General features: G+C 36.6%; 2 protein-coding genes across 3 annotated transcripts; one reads left to right on the forward strand and one right to left on the reverse strand.

Moving 5' to 3' along the window:
- The first annotated feature begins 444 nt into the window (after nucleotides 1-444).
- Nucleotides 445-9857, forward strand: urb2 (URB2 ribosome biogenesis homolog). Its single transcript, XM_007248550.4, has 10 exons — nucleotides 445-509; nucleotides 1651-1794; nucleotides 2039-2215; nucleotides 2475-5775; nucleotides 5873-6033; nucleotides 6483-6593; nucleotides 6863-7105; nucleotides 8087-8183; nucleotides 8617-8750; nucleotides 9404-9857. The coding sequence occupies exons 2-10, from the start codon at nucleotides 1669-1671 to the stop codon at nucleotides 9599-9601; spliced, it is 4548 nt and encodes a 1515-aa protein (XP_007248612.3). The 5' UTR covers nucleotides 445-509; nucleotides 1651-1668; the 3' UTR covers nucleotides 9602-9857.
- A 5783-nt stretch (nucleotides 9858-15640) lies between these two features.
- On the reverse strand, nucleotides 15641-24741 carry LOC125803016 (uncharacterized). 2 transcript variants are annotated; one of them, XM_049481743.1, is made up of 15 exons: nucleotides 24390-24741; nucleotides 24059-24261; nucleotides 23886-23957; nucleotides 22822-23055; nucleotides 21214-21320; nucleotides 20891-21059; nucleotides 18545-19412; nucleotides 17838-17956; nucleotides 17603-17728; nucleotides 17442-17507; nucleotides 17239-17327; nucleotides 17052-17157; nucleotides 16659-16764; nucleotides 16452-16555; nucleotides 15641-16115 (listed from the first exon to the last, which is right to left on the reverse strand). In XM_049481743.1, exons 1-15 carry the CDS (start codon nucleotides 24508-24510, stop codon nucleotides 16020-16022), a joined length of 2586 nt encoding a protein of 861 aa, XP_049337700.1. In that variant the 5' UTR covers nucleotides 24511-24741; the 3' UTR covers nucleotides 15641-16019. The 2 variants fall into 2 exon arrangements, with proteins under 2 accessions (XP_049337700.1, XP_049337701.1); XM_049481744.1 differs by lacking the exon at nucleotides 15641-16115 and adding an exon at nucleotides 16156-16304.
- Nucleotides 24742-25046: the final 305 nt, after the last annotated feature.

The raw sequence follows: 25046 nt of genomic DNA on the forward strand, positions 1-25046 counted from the left end.
AATTGAATAATTCCATAACATTTATGTTGATACAGACTGTAGACAGTTGGATGCTACTACATAATGATTTATTCATAGCTATATGTTGAGAGCTGAAACATCAGCATTTGTATTTTTTAAAAATCATTTTCACCTCTCTTCTCTTTCTGAACCTTTAAGTCTTAAAGTCTTAAAAAACATCTAATGCTTTAATGCCTCCTTCTAAGCTTTGAAAGCGTTTTTAAATATTCAGTAATAAACTATTGAAGTTTGTAATTCCCTTTCAATAGCTGATCACTTTTGCAGTGATTTAATCGTTTTTATGGCTAGTGAGACAAGATTGAAATTGATATAGAATATATACAAGTGTGTAAATGTTTAAGATAGCAAAATAACCAGTAGAAAATATTAGCCAAACCGAATCGGATCGCTGGCTAATAGTCTATCGATTCGTACAGTCTAGGCGGAAGTGCTGGGGCAGAGTTACACGGGTAGAGGACTTTAGCGGGGACCACGTGTGTGATGTGAATGTAAGTTTATGGTGTTTTGAAGGAAGCAAACCGATTTAAACTCATTTTAACAACATTTATTGATGATTGAAGAAACATAGGCATGCTGTCAATGAAAACTCACGTTACTGCTGCTGTTTTGGAGCTGTAAACAACTAATTGTAGAATTTCTACAGTAGAACTGTTACCTTTATCTAACTTCTAGTTAACTAAATGGATTAATGGTATATGTTACTGTGACTAAACTACAGTATGTGTGTGTGTGTGTGTGTGTGTGTGTGTGTGTGTGTGTGTGCAACCTTGATTGTGATTTAGTTTCCTTTATATCATAATCTTAGGTGTTTTGACTACATGCTATTGACACATTGTATTATCACACTGTATGACTGCTGTAGTGTGATCAGTTTTACCAAACTTTCTTAGTGGTAAGATGATTATACCTGGTATTGTGACGTTTACTGTAATAATTAATCCACCCCTCGTTAGTAGCACCTTTTGGCAGAAATGCAGGAAACAGCTGCAATTAGTCAGGTAGATCAATAAAGACTGTCTCATGTAGAAATACTGTTTTTATATTATTTATTTAGGTTGTGTTCTCTTAAATCTGCATTCTCTTGAAATGTTTAATAACGAACACCAGGCCAGCAACTATTAGTCGATATAATCAACAATGTTAAATATGAATATTTGTCGACTAACCATTATAATAATACCATTTATAATAATAGCATTTATAACAGCACTGCACTACACAAAGTGGCGGGGCACTAAAACGCAATGGCAAAGGGGGAGTTCACCTGCACTCAACTCAGTCTATCTCCAAAAGTGCTTAAACCCAAAAGATTACATATTTACTCACAAAATATCAGTATGATCCAAAATTAAACATATGGGTATTTAAAAAGCATTTGAAAACCATGTTCCATGCAACATATACTATGCTAGTAAAAAGATGGTTAACCAACTTAATCTTTAATAACCATCTTTTTAATCTTTTTAGACATTTTTACCATCAAAGATCAACCCAAACTATCTAAAACCAGCTGCTAGCCAAAGCTGGTATTGAACTGTGCTTTTCAAAAGGGAACATGTGCTATACTGTTTGTGCAGTTGTCTTTAATTTGCACTCTAAATAATTATTTCCTTATGCCCTTTTTTTCAGCTCCATCTTTTTTTGGACATGGCTACCATCTACACTGGTATCTATCAAAAGCTGAAAAGCTCTCAGACACCTTGGGCAGATAAACTGAAGCTTGCTCGATTTGCATTGGTATCAAGGCAATGCCTTCTTCCAAACAAGGAACAGGTAATAATCACCTTATAAAGTAATTGACATTTACAAAGGTTATAATAATAAACTGATGTGTGTGCCTATTTAGTTAATTGTGAAATTATTTATATGTTCCTAGTAATGTAGGCAGGAATGTACTGTTATTTTGCCAAAAATATTCCATGTCCTGAATGCAGAACATGTATTACACAGAGTTTTACTTTGCAAACCTCACACCTTACACCTTATAAACCTTAATAACTTTATCTTTATCTAACAGGTTTTGCTTGACTGGACTACTAATGCCCTTTCTGCCTATTACAACAAGAAAGCAGAAGTTCCATTTAAAGAAGTGGAAGGCTTATGGAGCTACCTGGACGAATTTCTTCACAGCCAGAGGATTAAACATGTCTTGAGCAAAGGAAAGACTATTACTGTGAACCCAGCAGTGTGTCAGGTAGCAAAAAGCTCAGCACAGATCTTATGGTTTTTTTTTTTTTTTTTTTTAATGTTGTGTTGGATAATTTCCCACAGCATGACTTATATGCTTTAGTTAACGGTAATAATAATTTATTATAAAATAAATGAATAAATATCAGCTTATAAAACATTAAACAGAAACTGTATTTAAAATCCACCTACTGACATTTGTTTGTAAGTCATCAGATTTAAGCTCAGTAAAGTTTTTATTTCTTTTTTTTGTTTGTTTTACACAGATAATCATTGAAAGGATTCAAGAAGCCAGCTCAGGAACACTGTCTGTTAGCCTGTCCACTGTTTTGAGCTGCTGTCAGGGGATTGTGAGCTCTCCTGTCCTCTCTGTGAGCTACACTGCCAGATGCGATGTTTTGGTGCAACTACTGGTTAAAGTCTGTGGTTTGGCCTGCTATCAGCTCAGCCAGCAGGAGGAATGTTCTGAGCCTCTTTCACTAAATGTGTTTGAGGTTCTGTTCCTTGTGCTCAATTCCTACCTGACTGTACAAAAACAGCAAGGCAACTCCAACAGAGTTTTTACTCAGGTCACAGAACACCTTTTGCAGCCGCTTTGCCTGCTTAGGCATCTACTGAGCAGTAGGACGTGGACTGAGAGGGATGACCCGAGAATCAGGCAGAATCTGAACAAAGAGATCCGGAGTAAAGTGGACATGATTCTTCAGTCAGCTCTCTTCTTCGATGACCGCCTACCATGTTATAAAAAAGAAGTTTTGCCACCAGAACGAGAATCGAGCTCCAAAAAGGGATCTACTGGCAATATCTTACTCTGCCCTGTTGCTACAATTCTGTCAAAACTTGTTCACGGACATGGAGTTGAGAAAGAGGCTTTGTTGTATGCTGTCAGGTGCAATTCTCTCCCGTTACTGTTTAAGTTTGCTTTAGATTCATTTGGAAAAGATGACGACAACAAGCTAGTTTGCTTTCATATTATGACAAAGTTTATCCTGGCGTTAGAGTTTACAGACGACCTGCAAATCAAGGAGACATTTAATCCAGAACATTGGAATATTGTTCTACTTTCTCTGGAGAACATGTTGAACTCCTGCCTGGCTGGAGACATCTATAATGTAGCCGCAGACAGAATTCACCACGGCGAGGTGCAGCTAACGTTCTACAGGAAAGTAGCGCAACTTTTGTTTAGCAATGCACAAACAGACAAACCCTCCTGGTACCGATGCCTAAAAACCCTGCTTGCACTGAACCACTTAATCCTGGAGCCTGATCTTGATGAGCTTGTCTCCTCAGCTTGGGTGGATGCAGAGAACACTGAGTTACGTGTGAAAAAAGCTCGTGAAACACTTGTTTCTGAGGTCATACGGACCTACGCGAAGCTACGACAGCTTCCAAGACTCACAGAGGAAGTGCTAATCGTGATCACCCGTCCGGCTGCTGATGAACTGAGACCAGAGCTGTTAACTGAAGCTGTGCAGAAAACATTGAGTCAATGTCTCTTGGACAGCCCTGCCAGCCAGAACCTAGAAATCTGCAGACGCATTCTGGAGAAGATACAAAGTGAGCTTACTTATGTGAAGGAAATGAGAAAGGAGTCTGCCTTGAAACTGTTATCTCTGAGTGTTCTTCTTCATACGGTCGTCTTTAGTCTGAAGACAGTTGATGATAGCACCCCAGTCCCTCTGGTCAGGCAGACCCAGAGTATGATGGAGCAGATGTTTAGGTTGGTTGGATCATTGTTGGAGTGTCTTGAGGGGCTTGTTAGTACAGATACCCTCTGGATAGACAAGATTCAAGAGGTTAGTCTTCTTCTTACTTACATATGGCATGAGGCTGACTCCCTCTTTCAGAATCACTGCAGCAAATACACATCACCAGCTGGCACAAGTACAGTGCGCCCTGTGTCTGATACAGTAGAGAAAGTTCTGGCTCTGAAAGTCAGTAGTAGCCCACTGAGTAGGCTTCTTCAGAAGCTTCTCGCTGTCCATAGGATAAAGAAACATTTGCTTGTTTCTCCTTTGCCTGTGTTAAACACAGACAATAAAAGACACACAATTCTTTGTGAAAGTGCTCAGTTTGTAGTAAACAGGCAAGACTCTTTAATAAACCTAAGTACCGACCAAACGTGGGACCTCCAGCTTTGCAATGTGAATAACGACACATATTCTGTGGCCTGCTGGTTCCTTGTAACCACCAATCTGCCGTTAATTGCTCCATACCTCTCAAAGGAAGATGCATGTCACATAGCAGACGCTATGTTGAACTCCTTGCTTCATAGCGACCTTGGAAGCAATTCAGAAAATGATGACATGTCAGTCTTTCTAATTTCAAAGCAACTACTCGAGAGCGCGGTTCTTTGTGAACTACCTGGCTTGTATTCAGCCTTGGTGAAGTCTGTAACAAGCAGGTTTTTTTCTCACGTACAGTCACAGTGTCCATCATTTTCTAAGTCTGTACAGACAGATTTAAGTGTTGAATCTCTAGCCAAGGGTGAGCACATCCCTGAGGTCTCACTTTCTATGAAGAGACTGAAAACCATAGCAGAGGAGATCATTAAGTCCATTCAAAGTGGTGTGTCTGTACCAGTATCTCCAACCCAAGTAGAAAGCCTCTTGCAGCTGATAAAGATTGCAAGTGTCCTGGATCCACATGCGATGTCACCTGAAGATTACTCAGAACTATTTCTGAGTGCACTTGTCTTAAACCTTTGTGCTCAAAGTGATGAAAATGGAGTACAGTCAGCACCCCTTAACCTTTTAAATGAGCTCTTTAGATTCATGACGGGGCTGCTGATGGGTCAAAATTCACATGTGTTTCTCAAGATTGTACATGGAAGTGCACTCTTGGAGGCAACTATGAGCTCTATTTTCTGTTGTTTCAGCAAGGGCCTGTTTCACACTGTTGACAGCACTGCCTGGTTCCCTTTCCTTCAGTCAGCCCAAGGCTTCATCCAAAGCCTAATTCAGCTGGTACTCAGTCGGAAGAGCAGCGTACGAGTCACTCTGGAGAAGTTTACGAATTTCCTCATTGAAAGAGTAGCAGCTGGTGAAACAATGTCTAAGGATTTGGGGGAATATGAACAGGCTCTCTATGTACAGCTTCACTTAGCAACATTAAGCACACTATGTAAAGAAATGATTGTTGTCCTTGGGAAAAACAAGCAGCTGGATGGGACTCTTCTTCAGTTATTGGAGAAAATCTTCTTTAAAATGGGACCAGCCATCCAGGATGTGTTGACGGGCAAGGCAACCAGTGTGCTCCGGCAGTCGTTCTGTGTTGATGTGGTGACAGTGATGATTAAGTCTGAACTTGCGATGGCTTCTCATCAGACTCTGTCTGAAGACATTTCTGAAGGCGATGGAAGTGCCAGAATGTCTCACATGGCTCTCTACAAAAGCTTTGGCCAGCAGATCTTGAAGGAATTATGCCCAGCGCCTCGACCCTTTGATTTCATCTTTTCATCCATCCATTACCTCTCAGCATTTTACGTGGCTGCTGAGACTACTAAGGAGCTGGATGTCAAAGATCTCCATTTTACCATTCTTCAATGTGTTCATAAACTTTTGTCAGGTAAGCATACTTTTTATAATCTTATTTGGAAAGTTATATTAAAAAAAATTCTGTTTGTTTTTCGATGCTATCAACATGTGTCCTCTATTTATGTTAGGTATATTGCTGTCTGTATCAGAAGTCAAAGAACTTGAGGAACCAATCAAAGACCTGCTTGCTCAGCTGATGGCCAGATGTTCACAGGAACAGTTCCATTTGGTGTTTCTCTTGCTTCGAGATGGACTTGTTGCTTCAAAGATTGAAAGTGGTAGCCACAAAGTAAGTTTTTTTCTGTTTAAAATTGAGCATTATATTATTTAGCTTTAGAAATCCAAAATGTATTATTATTATTATTATGGATGCATCTTTTTAACTTTCTGTTTTGCTTTAGACATTGATTTGATCGGTCCAATATAAATATTGTTGTATGTGTTATATAGGGTATCTACAAAGGCTTTGTTTACTGTGTTCAATAAGTTAAACATATTTGTTTAACTAAATGTGCTCCAAAATAAAAGTAAATACTGCTTGTTTAAAAGCAACATGACATTATGAATGTATGTCCTAAACATAAATGGGAATTGAGCTCTAAAATGTGCAGCAATAAATATAAACCTTCTTTTTTTGTTCATTTTTTTATGTTCTTACTTTTTTGGTGTGATTATCTGTGCTTTGTTCAGTTGGTTCTTAAGGTAAAGGGTATAAATTGCTTATTTTTCCTTTAACAGGAAACTCTTGCAACCCTGACTCTAATAAAGCTTCTTGCCTGCTGTCCGCTACCACATACCTTCTCAAGGAAATTCTGGCTTACTGTTCCACAGATCTTATCTTCTCTTGTTGTGAGTATATTAATAATATGTTAACATAAATGCAGTGTTCTGTAGAATTTTAGACAAGCTAAAGAACTGAATCGAAAGTGCTATATTTATAGCTGCAGGCTTCTTTTTAGTGTATTAATTCACTGAAATGATTATACTGAAATGTATTATTTTAAAGTAATCTGGATTTAGTCAGGACTTTTTTTAACTGTTTTAAAACGCAATATTGCAAAAACAGTAAACATCTCCTAATTATTTAAACTTACTTTTAACAAATGTCCTTTTTTCAGCATGTGATAAGAGAGTCCAGTGCTCTGCCTTCCTTGACAAGTGTACTGACTGTGCCAGCAGTGGAGACAGTGACCACACTGCTCCGTCAAGGAGAGTCTCAGCTTTCGAACCCACATCATATTATTCTTGGGCTGGGAGGTCTTCACTTTGTGCCCCTGGACAGCAGGTCCATTGATGACTACTATTCTGCATTCCAGTCCATCCATGAGGTCTTGTATACACTCTACCTGTGCTATCCTTTGGTGAGTGGATATTAGATGAAAAGATAAGATTGGCCTAATTCAGGTTGATTGAAAAGAAAATGTCATTAAACATTAAAATGTCTGGTAGGGCTGCGCGAAATTGGAAAAAAGTTACAATTCAATTTTTTTTTTGACGATATATATCGCAATATTAAACAATGCAGGGCCCATGGCTTCACCGGCTCAGCCCTTACCCGCTCGCTGTCTCACGTCCGGAACGCTTAAGAGCTGAGTCAGCGCTGAGCACTCAAAACCCAAGGAAAACAGCAAAACAACAGTAATCGGCTCTTTAATCAGACATTTAAGGTAAATAAGAGTTTTTCTGGGATTAAACGCGTGAATTTAGCTGTAACTGGAAATATCTGCTCAAAACTGTGCTGGACTGAGGTGCGCAGCTTTCGACACGTGTTTACAAGCACGTGCCCAACCATGTGGATGGATGTGCCATATGGATGGCCATGCGGTTACCTCGTGTTTACTGCTGTCTCCCCCTCACGCTCCCCCTCGTACTTCTCAGGCAGCAGCAGCTTGTCACTTACACAGACACAGAGACAATGTTGTTTATCTACTTTTTGTGTCAAGAATCAAAACATTGCAACATGACGTGTTTGATTCAATTGCCTTAAGTGACATCACACGCCCTGTGGTGTGACTATTGCGCATGCGCATATTTTGAGATGACAATGCATAAACGATATATCGTGCAGCCCTACTGGTCATGCCCCAATCGCATGACATTTAATGTGTTAAAGTATGCATATTTTGTATTTATGAAACTCCTATATTAAATACTGTATGGATTTTAATGGATGTGTGCAGTGACCATTTAATCCATACTAGTTTCTTACTCATTGTTGCCTCTGTGAATAGGCTAGAACAGACTTGCATTAAAATGCACTTTCATTAAACTGACTATTATTATATAATGTGTTTATGCATGTATCTTTATGCCTTTTACTAATTGTTTTTTAAATGATACAGGTGATGCTGAAGGCAGCGCCGACCTTTCTGAACTGTTTTTATCGTCTGGTGACATCAATCATACATGAGGGCGGGCAGAGGACTGAGAAGGAGAAAGGTAGATCAAGTCACTTTTACTGTTACAGATTCACTTAAAAACACAGCGGCAGTGTAATTTAATTGGCATGAATTCATAAAACTTTTAATAACTATAGACTAATTGGACCTTTTCTATATGTTTTACATTAATAATAACCTTAAATGGCAGATGTTTTTATACAGTTTGTTTATGTAATATTTATTTGGCATCAATTAAATATATAGTAGATGATAATGGAAGATCAGAAAACTTTGTATTGTAAAGCAGGTGAAGACCATAAGCAAGAGAACACAAAACATTCTCGTATCTTGATATTTGATAACAGAAGTGTTTCAAGTATGTTTCAGCATGTATTTCATTGTGCAGGATAACAGCCTCTGCATATTAATGTCGCCATCAGAATTATCATTCTTGTGATCCTAATATATCTTATTATTATTTCCCACCCCAGAGAAGGATTCTGAGACTCTTTTAAAGTGTGCCATGCTAGTGGAAAGAATGTACAGTCACATTGGCAGCACAACAGAGGGTTTCACGGACTTAGCCTCTTTCATTGTGGCTCAGTATGTTGGCGAACTGCAGAAGGTAAGATTGTGAATTATTGTGTATAATATGGATCTATCTCTATATTTAAAGTATTGAAGATGTTGATGAATATATTTTATTATAATAAGTTTAAATTGAGGTTGTACAGAAGACACTTCAGTTTGACCATGTTTTATTCTTTTACAAGCTAAATTTTTAGTAAAATTCAAGCTTCATATACAGATGTTGACACAGGAAGACCATATTACACCTCTTTACACCACTTTTTATCAACTTCATGAAAGTGTGAACTTCGTTAAAGCGGGGCTTTAATTGTTCACACCTGGCCTCGGCATACATCCTGAGTGATCCGATCACAAAAGATTACAAAAATGCATAGCCACTGGGGGAGGGGACAGTTAGAGTTAGAGTCTTTAGGAGCACCAAATTGAGATGAGGCACCAAATTTTGTTGGTAATAACACAAGTATCACCTTTATTCATTAATACATCACATTACATTAACTTAAATACAGTACATTTATTTTACTTTACTGCAGTAAATACAAATCACATTGTAATATTGTAATTTTAAACTCAAGTGCTACATAATGCTGCTTTAAATCAGACATTATTTGTATGAATTTACATGTACTACCCAATTGATTCAGTAATGATAACAGTATTAAGTACTTTTTTTGTATTTGTTTATAGGTGACTCTTAAACCAGAAATCAAGGCACACCTAACAGAAGGCATCTACCGTGTCCTGGACCTCTGCTCTGAAAAGGCTATAAAATTCTTGAATGTGACACTGCATGCAGGTGTTAAAGAGGTCTTTAATGAGCTGTACAAAAACTACACACACTACCACAAATCTAAAATGCATGGTGAAAAGAGGTATGCTGCCTGAAATGTCCCCTTTCTGTGTTCTTGAACTGCCAAAATGAGCATTTAGATACATTAAAAAAATAAACCAATATGTTTTGTATAATTTAACTATTCTTGTTTTAATAGCATATAGTATTTATCAACTCTTTTCTTTTCTTTTTTTTTACACTAAAATGTAATTGTTATATATTTCAAATCCTATTTGCTGAAATTGATTTTCTAAAAAGGTTCTGTTCTGTGTGTAATATGTAAATAAAAAAAATAAAGTGAAATGTCTTAATATGCAGACTCTGTGTACCGCTCTGCTTTCATCTTCAATCTTCATTACTGATACCCCCTGTAAGATCTGTCAATGTACACTGTATGTAAATGTTGTTTCAGTATAGGGATTATCCTTCAGATACAAAAAGTTTGAAATCTGTTTCAGCTACAGTGCAGCAGTCAGCTCTTCCTATTCTATTCTATTTTTTCTGCTATATTTTACAGTTATTTTAACTTTCTATATATTTTAGATAAAACTAGCACATTTTAAATGTGTTTTGTGCTTCTACAAGCATACCTGTCAAGTTTTAGATTTACAAATAAGGGATATTTTCCTCCGTCCGCTTAAAGCAGTCCCACCAGCCCAACGAAGGTTCAGTATCCCTTTTCTTAAAAAAAAAATAAAAAAATAAAAAAATACATGTCTTTTTTGGCATAAATGTACTCTTTTATATGATTTTTTTTTATTTAATACATTTTTAATTTAACAAAGGGTGCACAAATTCTGCAAAATGACTGTTGGTGACCTAAAAATAGTATCATGAGCTTTTACAAAAAGGACGTGGACTATATATGTTCCATCAGTAAAAATTTGTCCTAAGGGGACTACACAATTAATATTTTTTAATTAATACTTCTTTCTTTTGATCACTCCACCCCTGATCAGTTAACCTCTCGACATTTCTAGTTAAGCTGAGTCACAAGCTGTAGTTTTTTTATTTTTAAAAGATTTAATCTGTGGGTTTTGATTCGGAGACGAGTATTTTTAACCAGCTATCAGAAAAATCTCATCACAGTTTCCATGATTAGCCTACCGTTACCTTTCTTTAAGAAAAATCTCCGTATATCCATCAGCTGCTCCGACTAGCCGCCTGAACTCACAGCGGGGGGCGGGGGGTCTTCCCCACACTGACCCTCCTTTGCGCTCCGCAAAACCAGCAAGCTCAAGCTGATTGGCTGTTTCTCCTGAAAGGCGGGACTTTCTCCTTGAACCGGCACCACGATTGGTTAAGAGACACAGAGCGGTCAGTGCCCTGTCTCCTCAATAATAAAGTTTTTAAAATTTTAATAAAATACGGGAAATTTACGGGAAAATACTAATACGGGAGGACGGCGGGAAAGTAGAGTAAAATACGGTGTTACACCGTTTTCTGTGACCGTCGGGTTTTGTGACCACAGAGGGCGCTACTTCACAGTTTCTGTTCACGGGCACGAGCGCGCTGCGTAGACTGCGTAAGCTACGCGGACTCGCTTTATTTTCTCTTTCTGCTGCTGTCGAACGATGAAAAAAGGGTGTTTACATTTTTATGTTGTCTATAAATAAAATAAATGATCTTGAACATGAACGTTTCATTATTAATTCTCTGCATTTTCACGTCGTATGAAGAAAGTAGGGGGGGGGGGGTGCACTGCAAAATACAAGCTTTTTCCCTAAACAAACCAAAACGTCAGAACCAGTAAAATATTAGATAAAACAGAAAACTGAGTAACACTAAGAAAATGTTTACTTTTATCCAATTACTTTTATGTTGAGTAGTATTGCAAAACAGAAGAAAATAGATTATCTCATACTTTACACCTGTTCTATTATGCTAAACATACATTAGATAATGTGTATCATATTTAAACTGATCTAAAAATTATTCAAATGGTAGTTATAATGCCCTATCCGATGTTAAAAGATTCCATTTTAATTCCATTTATTAAAAGGGTTAGGTTATTTTTTCATTGTTTTCTGTTATTTTGGAGACAAAATGGGCTGATACTTGATTCAACTGTAAAAATGTGCCTTTGTCAGGTCCTATCTTAAACATGAGTTATAAAGTTTTTTTTGTGAGAGTGAGGCAATCACTGGCCTTTACTCAAACTCTGACATCTGACATCAGAATATGTGACACTATTCATCTCCGTGTAAAACCAACCAAATCTTCACTCACTATTCCTTCACATTTTCAGCTTTACAAAACATTTATTACTGGACTTGATCGTAATGCTTTAGAATAGGGGTCATACTTTCTGACAGCTGGTATCAAAATATGTGACCCTATACCATCTTTATTAAATATAGTTTAAAACTTACCACATTTTCTCAGATTACTCACCATTCCTTCACCTTTTCAGCTACAAAAAACATTAGTTACTGGACTTGACCATAATGCCTTAGAATAGGGGTCACACTTTCTGACAGCTGGTATCAGAATATGTGACCCTATACCATCTATACTAAATATAGTGTAAAACAAACCAAATACTGTCAGATTACTCACCATTCCTTCACCTTTTCAGCTATACAAAACATTTATTACTGGAATTGACCATAATGATTTAGAATAGGGGTCACACTTTCTGACAGCTGGTATCAGAATATGTGACCCTATACCATCTCCACATACAATAGTGTAAAACCAATAAAATCTTCTCAGATTACTCACTATTACTTCACCTTTTCAGCTATACAAAACATTTATTACTGGACTTGACCATAATGCTTTAGAATAGGGGTCACACTTTCTGACAGCTGGTATCAAAATATGTGACCCTATGCCATCTTTATTAAATATAGTGTAAAACTAACCAAATCTTCTCAGATTACTCACTATTCCTTCACCTTTTCAGCTACACAAAACATTTATTACTGGACTTGACCATAATGATTTAGAATAGGGGTCACACTTTCTGACAGCTGGTATCAGAATATGTGACCCTATACCATCTCTATTTAAAACTGTGTAAAGCTAACCACATTTTCTCAGATTACTCACTATTACTTCACCTTTTCAGCTTCACAAAATATTTATTACTGGACTTGACCATAATGATTTAGAATAGGGGTCACACTTTCTGACAGCTGGTATCAGAATATGTGACCCTATACCATCTCTATTTAAAATAGTGTAAAACCAACCAAATACTGTCAGATTACTCACTATTACTTCACCTTTTCAGCTATACAAAATATTTATTACTGGACTTGACCATAATGATTTAGAATAGGGGTCACACTTTCTGACAGCTGGTATCAGAATATGTGACCCTATGCCATCTTTATTAAATATAGTGTAAAGCTAACCACATTTTCTCAGATTACTCACTATTACTTCACCTTTTCAGCTTCACAAAATATTTATTACTGGACTTGACCATAATGATTTAGAATAGGGGTCACACTTTCTGACAGCTGGTATCAGAATATGTGACCCTATACCATCTCTATTTAAAATAGTGTAAAACCAACCAAATACTGTCAGATTACTCACTATTACTTCACCTTTTCAGCTATACAAAATATTTATTACTGGACTTGACCATAATGCTTTAGAATAGGGGTCACACTTTCTGACAGCTGGTATCAAAATATGTGACCCTATGCCATCTTTATTAAATATAGTGTAAAACTAACCAAATCTTCTCAGATTACTCACTATTCCTTCACCTTTTCAGCTACACAAAACATTTATTACTGGACTTGACCATAATGCTTTAGAATAGGGGTCACACTTTCTGACAGCTGGTATCAGAATATGTGACCCTATACCATCTCTATTAAATATAGTGCAAAACCAACCAAATACTGTCAGATTACTCACTATTACTTCACCTTTTCAGCTATACAAAATATTTATTACTGGACTTGACCATAATGATTTAGAATAGGGGTCACACTTTCTGACAGCTGGTATCAGAATATGTGACCCTATACCATCTCTATTAAATATAGTGCAAAACCAACCAAATACTGTCAGATTACTCACTATTACTTCACCTTTTCAGCTATACAAAATATTTATTACTGGACTTGACCATAATGATTTAGAATAGGGGTCACACTTTCTGACAGCTGGTATCAGAATATGTGACCCTATACCATCTCTATTAAATATAGTGCAAAACCAACCAAATACTGTCAGATTACTCACTATTACTTCACCTTTTCAGCTATACAAAATATTTATTACTGGACTTGACCATAATGCTTTAGAATAGGGGTCACACTTTCTGACAGCTGGTATCAAAATATGTGACCCTATGCCATCTTTATTAAATATAGTGTAAAACTAACCAAATACTGTCAGATTACTCACTATTCCTTCACCTTTTCAGCTACACAAAACATTTATTACTGGACTTGACCATAATGCTTTAGAATAGGGGTCACACTTTCTGACAGCTGGTATCAGAATATGTGACCCTATACCATCTCTATTAAATATAGTGCAAAACCAACCAAATACTGTCAGATTACTCACTATTACTTCACCTTTTCAGCTACACAAAACATTTATTACTGGACTTGACCATAATGCTTTAGAATAGGGGTCACACTTTCTGACAGCTGGTATCAAAATATGTGACCCTATGCCATCTTTATTAAATATAGTGTAAAACTAACCAAATCTTCTCAGATTACTCACTATTCCTTCACCTTTTCAGCTACACAAAACATTTATTACTGGACTTGACCATAATGATTTAGAATAGGGGTCACACTTTCTGACAGCTGGTATCAGAATATGTGACCCTATACCATCTCTATTAAATATAGTGCAAAACCAACCAAATACTGTCAGATTACTCACTATTACTTCACCTTTTCAGCTATACAAAATATTTATTACTGGACTTGACCATAATGATTTAGAATAGGGGTCACACTTTCTGACAGCTGGTATCAGAATATGTGACCCTATACCATCTCTATTAAATATAGTGCAAAACCAACCAAATACTGTCAGATTACTCACTATTACTTCACCTTTTCAGCTATACAAAATATTTATTACTGGACTTGACCATAATGATTTAGAATAGGGGTCACACTTTCTGACAGCTGGTATCAGAATATGTGACCCTATACCATCTCTATTAAATATAGTGCAAAACCAACCAAATACTGTCAGATTACTCACTATTACTTCACCTTTTCAGCTATACAAAACATTTATTACTGGACTTGACCATAATGCTTTAGAATAGGGGTCACACTTTCTGACAGCTGGTATCAAAATATGTGACCCTATGCCATCTTTATTAAATATAGTGTAAAACTAACCAAATCTTCTCAGATTACTCACTATTCCTTCACCTTTTCAGCTACACAAAACATTTATTACTGGACTTGACCATAATGATTTAGAATAGGGGTCACACTTTCTGACAGCTGGTATCAGAATATGTGACCCTATACCATCTCTATTAAATATAGTGCAAAACCAACCAAATACTGTCAGATTACTCACTATTCCTTCACCTTTTCAGCTACACAAAACATTTATTACTGGAATTGACCATAATGATTTAGAATAGGGGTCACACTTTCTGACAGCTGGTATCAGAATATGTGACCCTATACCATCTCTATTTAAAACTGTGTAAAGCTAACCACATTTTCTCAGATTACTCACTATTCCTTAACCTTTTCAGCTTCACAAAATATTTATTACTGGACTTGACCATAATGATTTAGAATAGGGGTCACACTTTCTGACAGCTGGTATCAGAATATGTGACCCTATACCATCTCTATTAAATATAGTGCAAAACCAACCAAATACTGTCAGATTACTCACCATTCCTTCACCTTTTCTGCTACACAAAACATTTATTACTGGACTTGACCATAATGATTTAGAATAGGGGTCACTGATTCTGACAGCTGGTATCAGAATTTGTGACTCTATTCAAAAATCAAATCTTCTCAGATTACTCACTATTCCTTTACCTTTTCAGTAAAGCAATAATTATTGCAAAGGAGTGTATTCAGGCTAGGCACATATATTTTAATTCAAAAAGTGAGGCACTGTTGAAAATACTTATTTATTGCAAAGTCTACATAATAATCAAGCTCAAATAATGGGAAAACATGCAAAAGATACATACACATAAACACAAACCTTTCTGTCAAAACAAAACATAGTGATGGCCTCCGAGTGGTCCAGCAGGCTTTGCACTGCCTCTATGACCAGGAGCTCGCCGGTTCAAATCCTGTTTATGTAGTTGCCATTAGCTACCGGAACCCTCAGGCAGCAAAATTGGCCTTGCTCTCTCTGGGTGGGTACATGGCACTCTTTCCCCTCATCACTCCAAAGGATGATTTCGATCAGCACAAGGCGTCTGTGAGCTGATGATGCTACTTGGCAATGCTGCATCAGCAGCTGTTCAAAAATAGGCAGAGTCTGACTTCACCTGTCAGAGAAAGGGGGGGGTTGGTCTTCATCCTCCTGGTGTGTTGGGGCATCACTAGTATTAGGGGGAGTCCTAATGAGTGGGTTGGGTAACTGACTTTGGGAGAAAATGGGAAAAAAAATGGAAATAAAATTATATATATATAAAAAAAAAAAAAATAGTGATCTCTTTGTAAGATAGCTCTCTTGCTATTGGCATGCAGCACAGCTGTAGCTCTCATTTATGTTGGGTTTCCCCACACAATTTAGGTGAAACCACCTAGTGCAGTCATCACACTGGATCTGTAATCAATCACATGCATATTTTTATATATTATATATTAATTGGATTTTCCATACTATACTATACTACTGTATACTATATTAAATTATGCTATACTATACCTATATATTGTTTAATTTTATTTTTATTAATGAAAAACATCTTACCCAGACAGTATTGCATGCTTGCCCTTTCTTTTTTTTCCCACGTTTGCTTTTTTCTGTTTCTCCACTTTTTTCTCCACAGTAGTGGCACACATCTTCGAGATTATCTGATTAAAATACAATAGTAATTGCAGATTGTGATGATCAGATTTTCATTACACATACTTACTTTATCAAAAATAGAATTATTGGTCAACACAAGAATTTTACCTGTCTCCTTGAGCAAAGTCATTGCCACCTCCCATCTGTAAGTCTGAACAGCTGATTTTGAATTAGTAAATGTCAGTGGCTCCTCTGCCAGAATATTCTCAGCGTACTAAGGAATGAAGAAATTAAAATCAACTGCCATATAAAAACACTTTCATATATAACTGTTAATTCATAGCGCTTGAAATGTTCTAAAACTGAATTTGGAACCCAACAATTCTTATGTCCAAAAATATCCCAAAACATCTATTTTGAATCTATGGTGTATATATTCAAATATGTATAATCTTTACAGTTATTGACTGGGCCATACATATATTTTTTACTAAACAATTTAGCTTTATGAAAAACATCAAACAGTTCTTCAGTTCAAAATGGACACTTAAATCAACTTACTTTCAGCACAAACACTCCACATGACACAGCATCTGTCTGTAATGCATGAGGAACCGTTTCTGTTGTCCATGTGGACACCTCACACCCTCGCTTTCTCATGAATGCTCTAAAAAGAAACAAAGATTATTGTATATATTGTTCCTTGGCCTTCATAATAGACCATTTTTCATTATCATGAAAAGAGTACCTTGCTGTCCTTTCACATGTGACTAATTTTGTGGAGGCGTTTCCAAGAGAATCAAGCACCAAACTCCTTTTTTGTTGTGGAAAAAATGCCTATATAGGTGTAGAAATATTTGTATATCAGTCACATATAGTCACAGCAAAAAACACATAATATTACAGATACATTACAGTATCATTACAATTTACAAAATATCGTATTCTTACTGTCAGTATCCAGTGGTTTGGCTCGTTTACAGCTCCCAGAATCACTTGAAAGTTATTGGGGTCACACTTAAAAAAGGTTCAAAAATTATAAAATTATAACAAGACTTTAGAAAATCCATATAATACAGCATTATTAAAATGCAAAACAGTAATTTGCCTACCTTCAGTTTTGTGTTCTTCCCCTGCCACATACCAGTCATTTCAAAAGAATCAATGTATAGTGCCTGTTTGCCTCCATGTTCTTGATTTTTCTTGTGAACAATATGCTTCAGATAAGCATTGATCACCTATGAGGAAGAAAATAATGTAAATATCAATTCATATACATCACTTATGATGTTCTGTGATGTCACAGGTTGATAAAACGTAACGTAAAACGTAAAATATGTATCTTACCTCACTTTCAACCTGTTGATTGGGTGCTAGGTTGGCGATGTCCCAATAAAACAATTTGTATGGTCCAATTTTTGACAGAAGGACATGAACATTTTTTCCTTCCCAAGCCTCTTTCACACCTAAAGAAACAATTAATACAAATTGTAGAAAGGTCTTTCAATAAAGTGTAAAAAATCTGCAGCATATTGTGTTTTCTTGTTGCAATTTTCAAAATAACACACAGCTATTAATGTCTAAACTGTTGGCACCAAAATTAGATTCCTGTAGCAACCTGTGAAGCTCTAGTAAACTCCATGCCCAAGAGGGTTAAGACAGGGCTAGATAATAATTGTGGTCACAAAAAATATTGCCACTTTCCGCACAATTTGGCCATTTTCACTTAGGGGTGTACTCACTTGCCAGCAGTTCAGACATTAATGTGTGTTGAGTTGTATGAAGGCACAGCTAATTTTCTTTGTTATACAAGCTGTACACTGATTATATTACATTGTATTAAAGTGTCATATCTTCAGTGTTCAGATGAAAAGATATTTAAAAAAATATGTGAGGTGTGTACCTACTTTTGTGAGACAGTGTAATGAAGCTTTGTTGAAAGTGTTAAATGCCAACTGAAAATTTGTACTCAAAGAAACAAATGTAGTTTCTTGTGTATTTCTGGTGTATGTACTATACTGATGGTTTAATTTAATCTGCTCATGTATACACACATTTTTCTAAGGAGGAGACAGATGTTTGAGCAAAGATGGTTCCAGAAGGTGGAGAGGAGATGACAGGAGGTGGAGAGGATGTGACTGGAACTGGTAGAGAAGAGGTGGAAGTAGGTGGGGAGGTGGTAACAGCAGGTTGAACAGCAGGTTGAACAGTGGATAATGGAGAAGAGATGACAGAAGGGTGGAGGTTGGCAGTGGCTGGTGGAGAGGAGATGACCGTGGCTGGTGGAGAGGAGATGACAGTGGCTGGTGGAGAGGAGATGACAGTGGCTGGTGGAGAGGAGATGACAGTGGCTGGTGGAGAGGAGATGACAGTGGCTGGTGGAGAGGAGATGACAGTGGCTGGTGGAGAGGAGATGACAGTGGCTGGTGGAGAGGAGATGACAGTGGCTGGTGGAGAGGAAGTGACAGTGGCTGGTGGAGAGGAGATGACAGTGGCTGGTGGAGAGGAAGTGACTGAGGGAGGAGCGATACTGAATACATCATGATGCCCTTTTAACTTTTGTGGTATCCTCGGGGTCTGTTCATTGTACAGTTTTAAATGATCAATGTTAACCTTGTGGATGGCTTTTCCATTGGAGTCAACAAGGTCAATGCTTTTTCCTGCTACTTTGGTGATAGTAAAGGGGCCGAGGAATTCTGGGTCAAGCTTTCCTCCTTTTCGTTGCTGGCTGCGGATATTCTTTCTCAGAACTACATCCCCCACCTGAAGATTTTGCTGAGGGAGTTTTGACTGCAGCCTTTTTCTTGTTCTCTCCTGAACTCCTTCCACATTCTCCTGGACAATGTTCAGGATTCTGTCATGCCTCTCAATGTCAATTGCCACCAATTCTTCAGAAAGCACATTCTCAACAGTAGCATCAACCTGTAACAATGTATGGCAATAAACAAATAAAAATGTGTACTTACAGTACAGTACAACATCTGTTGGCTACATCAAGAGAAAATAACTGAACTAATATAAATAATGTGTGATCAAATAATGCAGACCTCATACAGCAAGCACACTCTTTGTCCTGCACAGATTTTATCTGCTAGATAATACATACTTTTATCTTTATTCATTGGTTAGTTACTATGCATTAAATGTTGTTTCTATGCATTTATGTTATTTCTGGTATAATGCAGTAATGTAGTTTTTGTCCTTTCACAGTAAAACAAAAAGGTCAGTTCAACCTTGAAAGTATTTGACGTGGTATTTATTTTATTAATTTCATTCATTTTAACTAGTTTTTAATCAGATTACTCAAAACTAAAAGCCAACACAGTAATACCAATAACTTACTTAAAACAAAAATGAGCAAATTTCTCTTTTCTACCTTATAATGTATTGTACAACAGTTATTGTTCATTAACTTGAACATAATTTAAATACTTCTTTAAAAAGTTACATAAAATATACATGAAACAAGGAGCCATAGTCTGAATACACCAGTTAGCAATGTCATTAATACGCCACCCATTTCACAACCCTCATGGCAGATTACCAGAAAAACTAGGCCTCTATGTGGAAAAACATATTCTACAGATAGAAGCCATTCCTCATTCTACAAGGAAGGAAAAAACTTGAGATATATATACTTAGTATCTCAATAAGAGCAATTTCTTAATCTTGCATTAATAATTTCTGTATAGACACAACAAAATCTTTATTGGGAACAACTTATTTCTACACTCACTGTCTCCTCTGATCATATAGGTCACTTTGTAGTTTATAATGCATATATAATACAGTAATTCCTGACTGTAGTCCTGTATCTGTTTCTCTGCATATAATTATCCTCCTTTCACCCTATTCTACAATCTGGATCAGGATCACTACTGGAGAGACCACCACAGAGCAGCTATTATTATTTGCGTGATGGGTGGTTATCCTCAGCATTGCAGTGATTAGCACTGATTAGCATGGTGGTGTATGAGGTGTTAGTGTGTGTTTTGCTGGTACAAGTGGATCAGATACAGCAGTACTGCTGGAGTTTTTAAACGTTCACTCATTGTCTATCACTCTACTAGTCACTCCTATCTACAGCTGCTCCACCTTGTAAAAGAGACATAAGCTCTGAATCTTTTGCAGCACTGTTTGTGTTGGTCACCTCTAGTCCTTTATCAGTGCTTACAGGATGCTACCAACAAGACAATGCCCAAAATAATGTTGCCCACAGGACGCCACCCATAAGATGCTTTTGGTGGACTATTTTTAGTCCAGCAAGGACACTGCAGCTCAACACATGCAAAAACACCATCACCATGTCAGTGTCACTGCAATGCTGAGAATGTCCCATCACCCAAATAATAGCTGCTCATTGTATGTGTATCCTCTTAAAAGAACACATTTTACTTAACCTGATAGTCCTCTGGCACCTCAGCAGGATAACGTGCTTCTCTCCCGAACATCAAAAAGAATGGGGAGAACCGTGTGGTTAACTGCTTTTTTGTGCGCAGTCCAAACATTACTGCATCCAGGTACAGATCCCAGTTGTTAGGTTTCTCATCCACCATCTTGCCAAGAGCTCTAAACATGACAAACACATACACAATTTGACATATACATACACAAGTAGCCATAATATTTATAAACATCATTATCTAAATCATTATATGAAAAGCAACACTTTTTAGTAGCTTAACGAAGAATGTAATGACAGCCTTAACAGTCTTTGTTTTACCTTTGTATAGTTCCGTTCAGTCTCTCCACCAACCCATTAGTTTGAGGATGATATGGGGCACAGAGACTTCTTCTAATGCCAAGTACTTCACACACTTGTGAGTTAATCTACAGAATAAGAAAAAAATAATAAAACATATTGGAAATATATGTGTATTGACATAGACTTTTGCTTTACCCCAAGAAACAGTAGATATTTTTTCCATTCATAAAGGTAAACATGAAAAGCAATTATATTGTAAAGAAACATTCTATTTAAAATGTGAGTATGATTCACTGAAGTACAACCCCAATTCAAGTTGGGATGTTGTGTAAAAAAAGAATATGATGATGTGCAAATGCTTTTCAAGCTATATTTAATTGAATACACTAAAAGGACAAGATATTTAATGTTCAAACGGATAAACTTCATTGTTTTTTTTTGCAAATATTCACTCACTTTGAATTTGATGCAACACGTTCCAAAAAAGTTGGGACAGGGGCAACAAAAGAGTGGTGAAGTTTAGGAATGCTCAAGAAAACACTTGTTTGGAACATCCCACAGATGAACAGGTTAATTGGAAACAGGTAAGGGTCATGACTGTTGTCGGGAAAGGCCGCACTACCCCTTACAGCGCCGTTTCCAGTGCGTTTCCCCCTGAGTTCTTTTAAATGGTTGAGATGAGTAGAGAAGTCAAGAAGAGTCAGGATACCAAAGTCTTCAGCTAATTTAACAGTTTATTTCAGAAGATCTTCCGGGAACAATGCTCCGCTCAGAGAGTCGAGGAGAATGTTCGAAAACCAAAAGACATACACAAGATTATATAGATCATCCCACTATGGTGTGAGTGAAGAAGGTTGAACAGCCCCCCCCCTTTGGTCCCATAAACTGTATCCTATCTTGACATGACCCCGTGCCTGCCTGACACCTACGTCTTCAGTATAATAAATCTATTGTCCTCCCGCCTGGTTCTGACAACATAAATAATAAAAAATAAATAATAAAATAAAGTTTATCTGTTGGAACATTATCTTGTATTGTGTTAATGAATATCGGTTGAAAAGGATTTACAACACACATTAGACAGATTGGCAGACAGAACTATCAGAGCACTGCGCTTTGTCAGTTTAAGGCCATCCTTTAATTGGCCTTTGCCAATGTAGGGCCAGGATTGATCATATGTGGCCCTTATTTTATCTGAAACATACCAAAAAATTTTCCTTCATTGCTAAAAGGCACAATTCTACTAATATTTATCCAAAATATCTAATAGAAATGTATAAAATCGGATTCTCAGGTCTGGACAACTGCTTTAACTAATTTGAATTTAAGGAGATATGAAGTGAACTAATGGCTAGATGTTTAGGATGGAGGGGTAGGACAGTCCAGCACAGTAAAGTATAATATATTGCGATCTACATGACAGCAGACAGCTGTACAAAATCATTTGCAATTGCACTCCAAAGCATTTGCTGTTTCTGTAAAATTATGACAAATGGTTTCTGTGATGAGCACAATTGATTAGATGATGTGAAAATTAATTAATATTTTTGAGAAATTAAATGTTAATCTGCTCTAAAGGGACAGAGAAAAACTGTAAAATAATCATAAAGGAATAAAAATACTCACAGCATTGACAAATTCTCTACCTTGGTCAGTCAGAATCCGTTTTGGCACTTCAAATTGGTAGACAAATTTCAAAATGCTCTGTGTGACCTCTTCTGCAGACTTTGATTTTAGTGCATATGCCTGAGTCCACCTAGTACAATAGTCAATTATGACACATATGTACTGGTGGTTTTGCTCTGTCTTCACAAGCTTGCCGATGAGATCCATTCCCACCAATTCAAATGGAACTTTGGTCTGTCAAAAAAGGCAAAAACATACATATATACATTTATAATATTCATTGTAGGAAAAGAACAGAAACTAGTAAAAACCTGACCATAATAATACATACAAACATACATACAGATTTAAATTCCAGCATTGATTATTGAATCAATCAGGAATAAGAACAAATATTTAGCATTTTTGATAGTGACAAAATTGATTTATTTAACAATCAATAGATTTATGAAACCTACAGTCAGTATGGTATCTTTTTAGTAAGTATAAACATCAGTATAACCTATCTTTGGTAATTGTGTGCAGACTCTTTTACAACCTATGATTAATAATAATAAAAAAATGTCACAAGTGATTTGCAAAAATTGTATTTTACAACACAATGCCAATGCTTCACATGTCAGGGTGAAGACAATTTAAGTAATGTGAGGAGCATATTTCGTAAATTTGTACAGTCCTGACCCTGATATGTAGCCAACAATTGTAGAAAAATCTCCTACTTCATTATGACTACTGTTACTGTATACTAGAACAAATAAAAGAGAAAAAAAAAACACATCAGAGGACTTGAGTAAATAATTTGGCTCCTTTCGTGACTGCTCAATCAGTGTCTAAATCTAACTTGACAATATAATTTAAAAAGGTATTATAGTATAGGTAGTATACTGTCACATTTGTTCATTTTATTTACTTGAAAATATATGGGCCAGAAGACTCAGTCACAACTGGGCCAAAACAAAGGCAAGGATGAGGCCCACAAGTGTGCCAGATAAAAAAGGGGTATTTTAAGTACTCACAAGGATTAAATATGCAAGTGTTATTTAGCAACTGATGTAAGTGTATACCTTGATCGGCTTGTATTCCGTGCTGGCCTTTATATCTCTCTTGTTTTTCTGGCAAACTGTGCACTGTGACACCTATATCAAAATATGAATAGATAAACATAATACGATCCCACAGTTGATTTGCTGAAGTAAGAAGTAATTGCAACTCAACATGATTAAATATATAAACATACCCATTTCTCAATATCCCCAGACATGCCAGGCCAGTAGAATCTTTGAGAGATTGCATCCCTTGTCTTTATTTGCCCACAGTGAGCTCCGATTCCACTACTGTGAAACTCGACAAAGAGAGCATCAGCCTCTGCCGCACTACACACCACCTTCACCTTGCACTCTTTTTCGGTTCCCCTGTGTCTTATGTAGTACAGTTCGTTGTCTAAAGAAGTCAACAGAAATCATCATGACTGACGTTTCTACAACATATGCAGGCACATATTACAGACAATAATTAGTATCACTAACAAAATAACCATTTTGAAGTATGTTAATGGCCTGTATCCTTACCAGTGATGCAGAAATTGGATGCCCTCCGTCTCAGTATGTACCTCTGATGCTTATCAAAAACATCAGGGTATTTGCCAGTGAGAAGAAATTCTCTGATTTCTTTGGCAGTTTTGGAGTCCATAATAAAATCAATCCATGTACCGTATACCGTAATCCGAAACTAGCTAACTTGACCACAACTAAAAAAAAACATCAGTTACAGAGCATGATGGGGGAAAACAGCCCCTCCCCCAACCCTACGTTTAATGTCCATGCACTGCAAGTGTAAACAATCAATATATTACACATTTTCTTCTTAAATATTAGTGTTCTCACACACTTAAAAATTATTATTATTATTATTATTATTATTATTATTATTATTATTATTATTATTATTATTATTATTATTATTATTATTATTATTATTATTTTAATGCCTAAGAAACAGATTGAAAGGACTAAGTGAAGGAATGCTGAGTAAACTGATTTGAAAAGATTTGAAAAGATTTAATTGGTTTCACACAATTTTAAATGAAGATGGAATAGGGTCACATATTCTGATACCAGCTGTCAGAAAGTGTGACCCCTATTCTAAATCATTATGGTCAAGTCCAGTAATAAATATTTTGTATAGCTGAAAAGGTGAAGTAATAGTGAGTAATCTGACAGTATTTG

The sequence above is a fragment of the Astyanax mexicanus genome, chromosome 7 (assembly GCF_023375975.1).
Source record: "Astyanax mexicanus isolate ESR-SI-001 chromosome 7, AstMex3_surface, whole genome shotgun sequence".
NCBI classification, from domain to species: Eukaryota; Metazoa; Chordata; class Actinopteri; order Characiformes; family Acestrorhamphidae; genus Astyanax; species Astyanax mexicanus.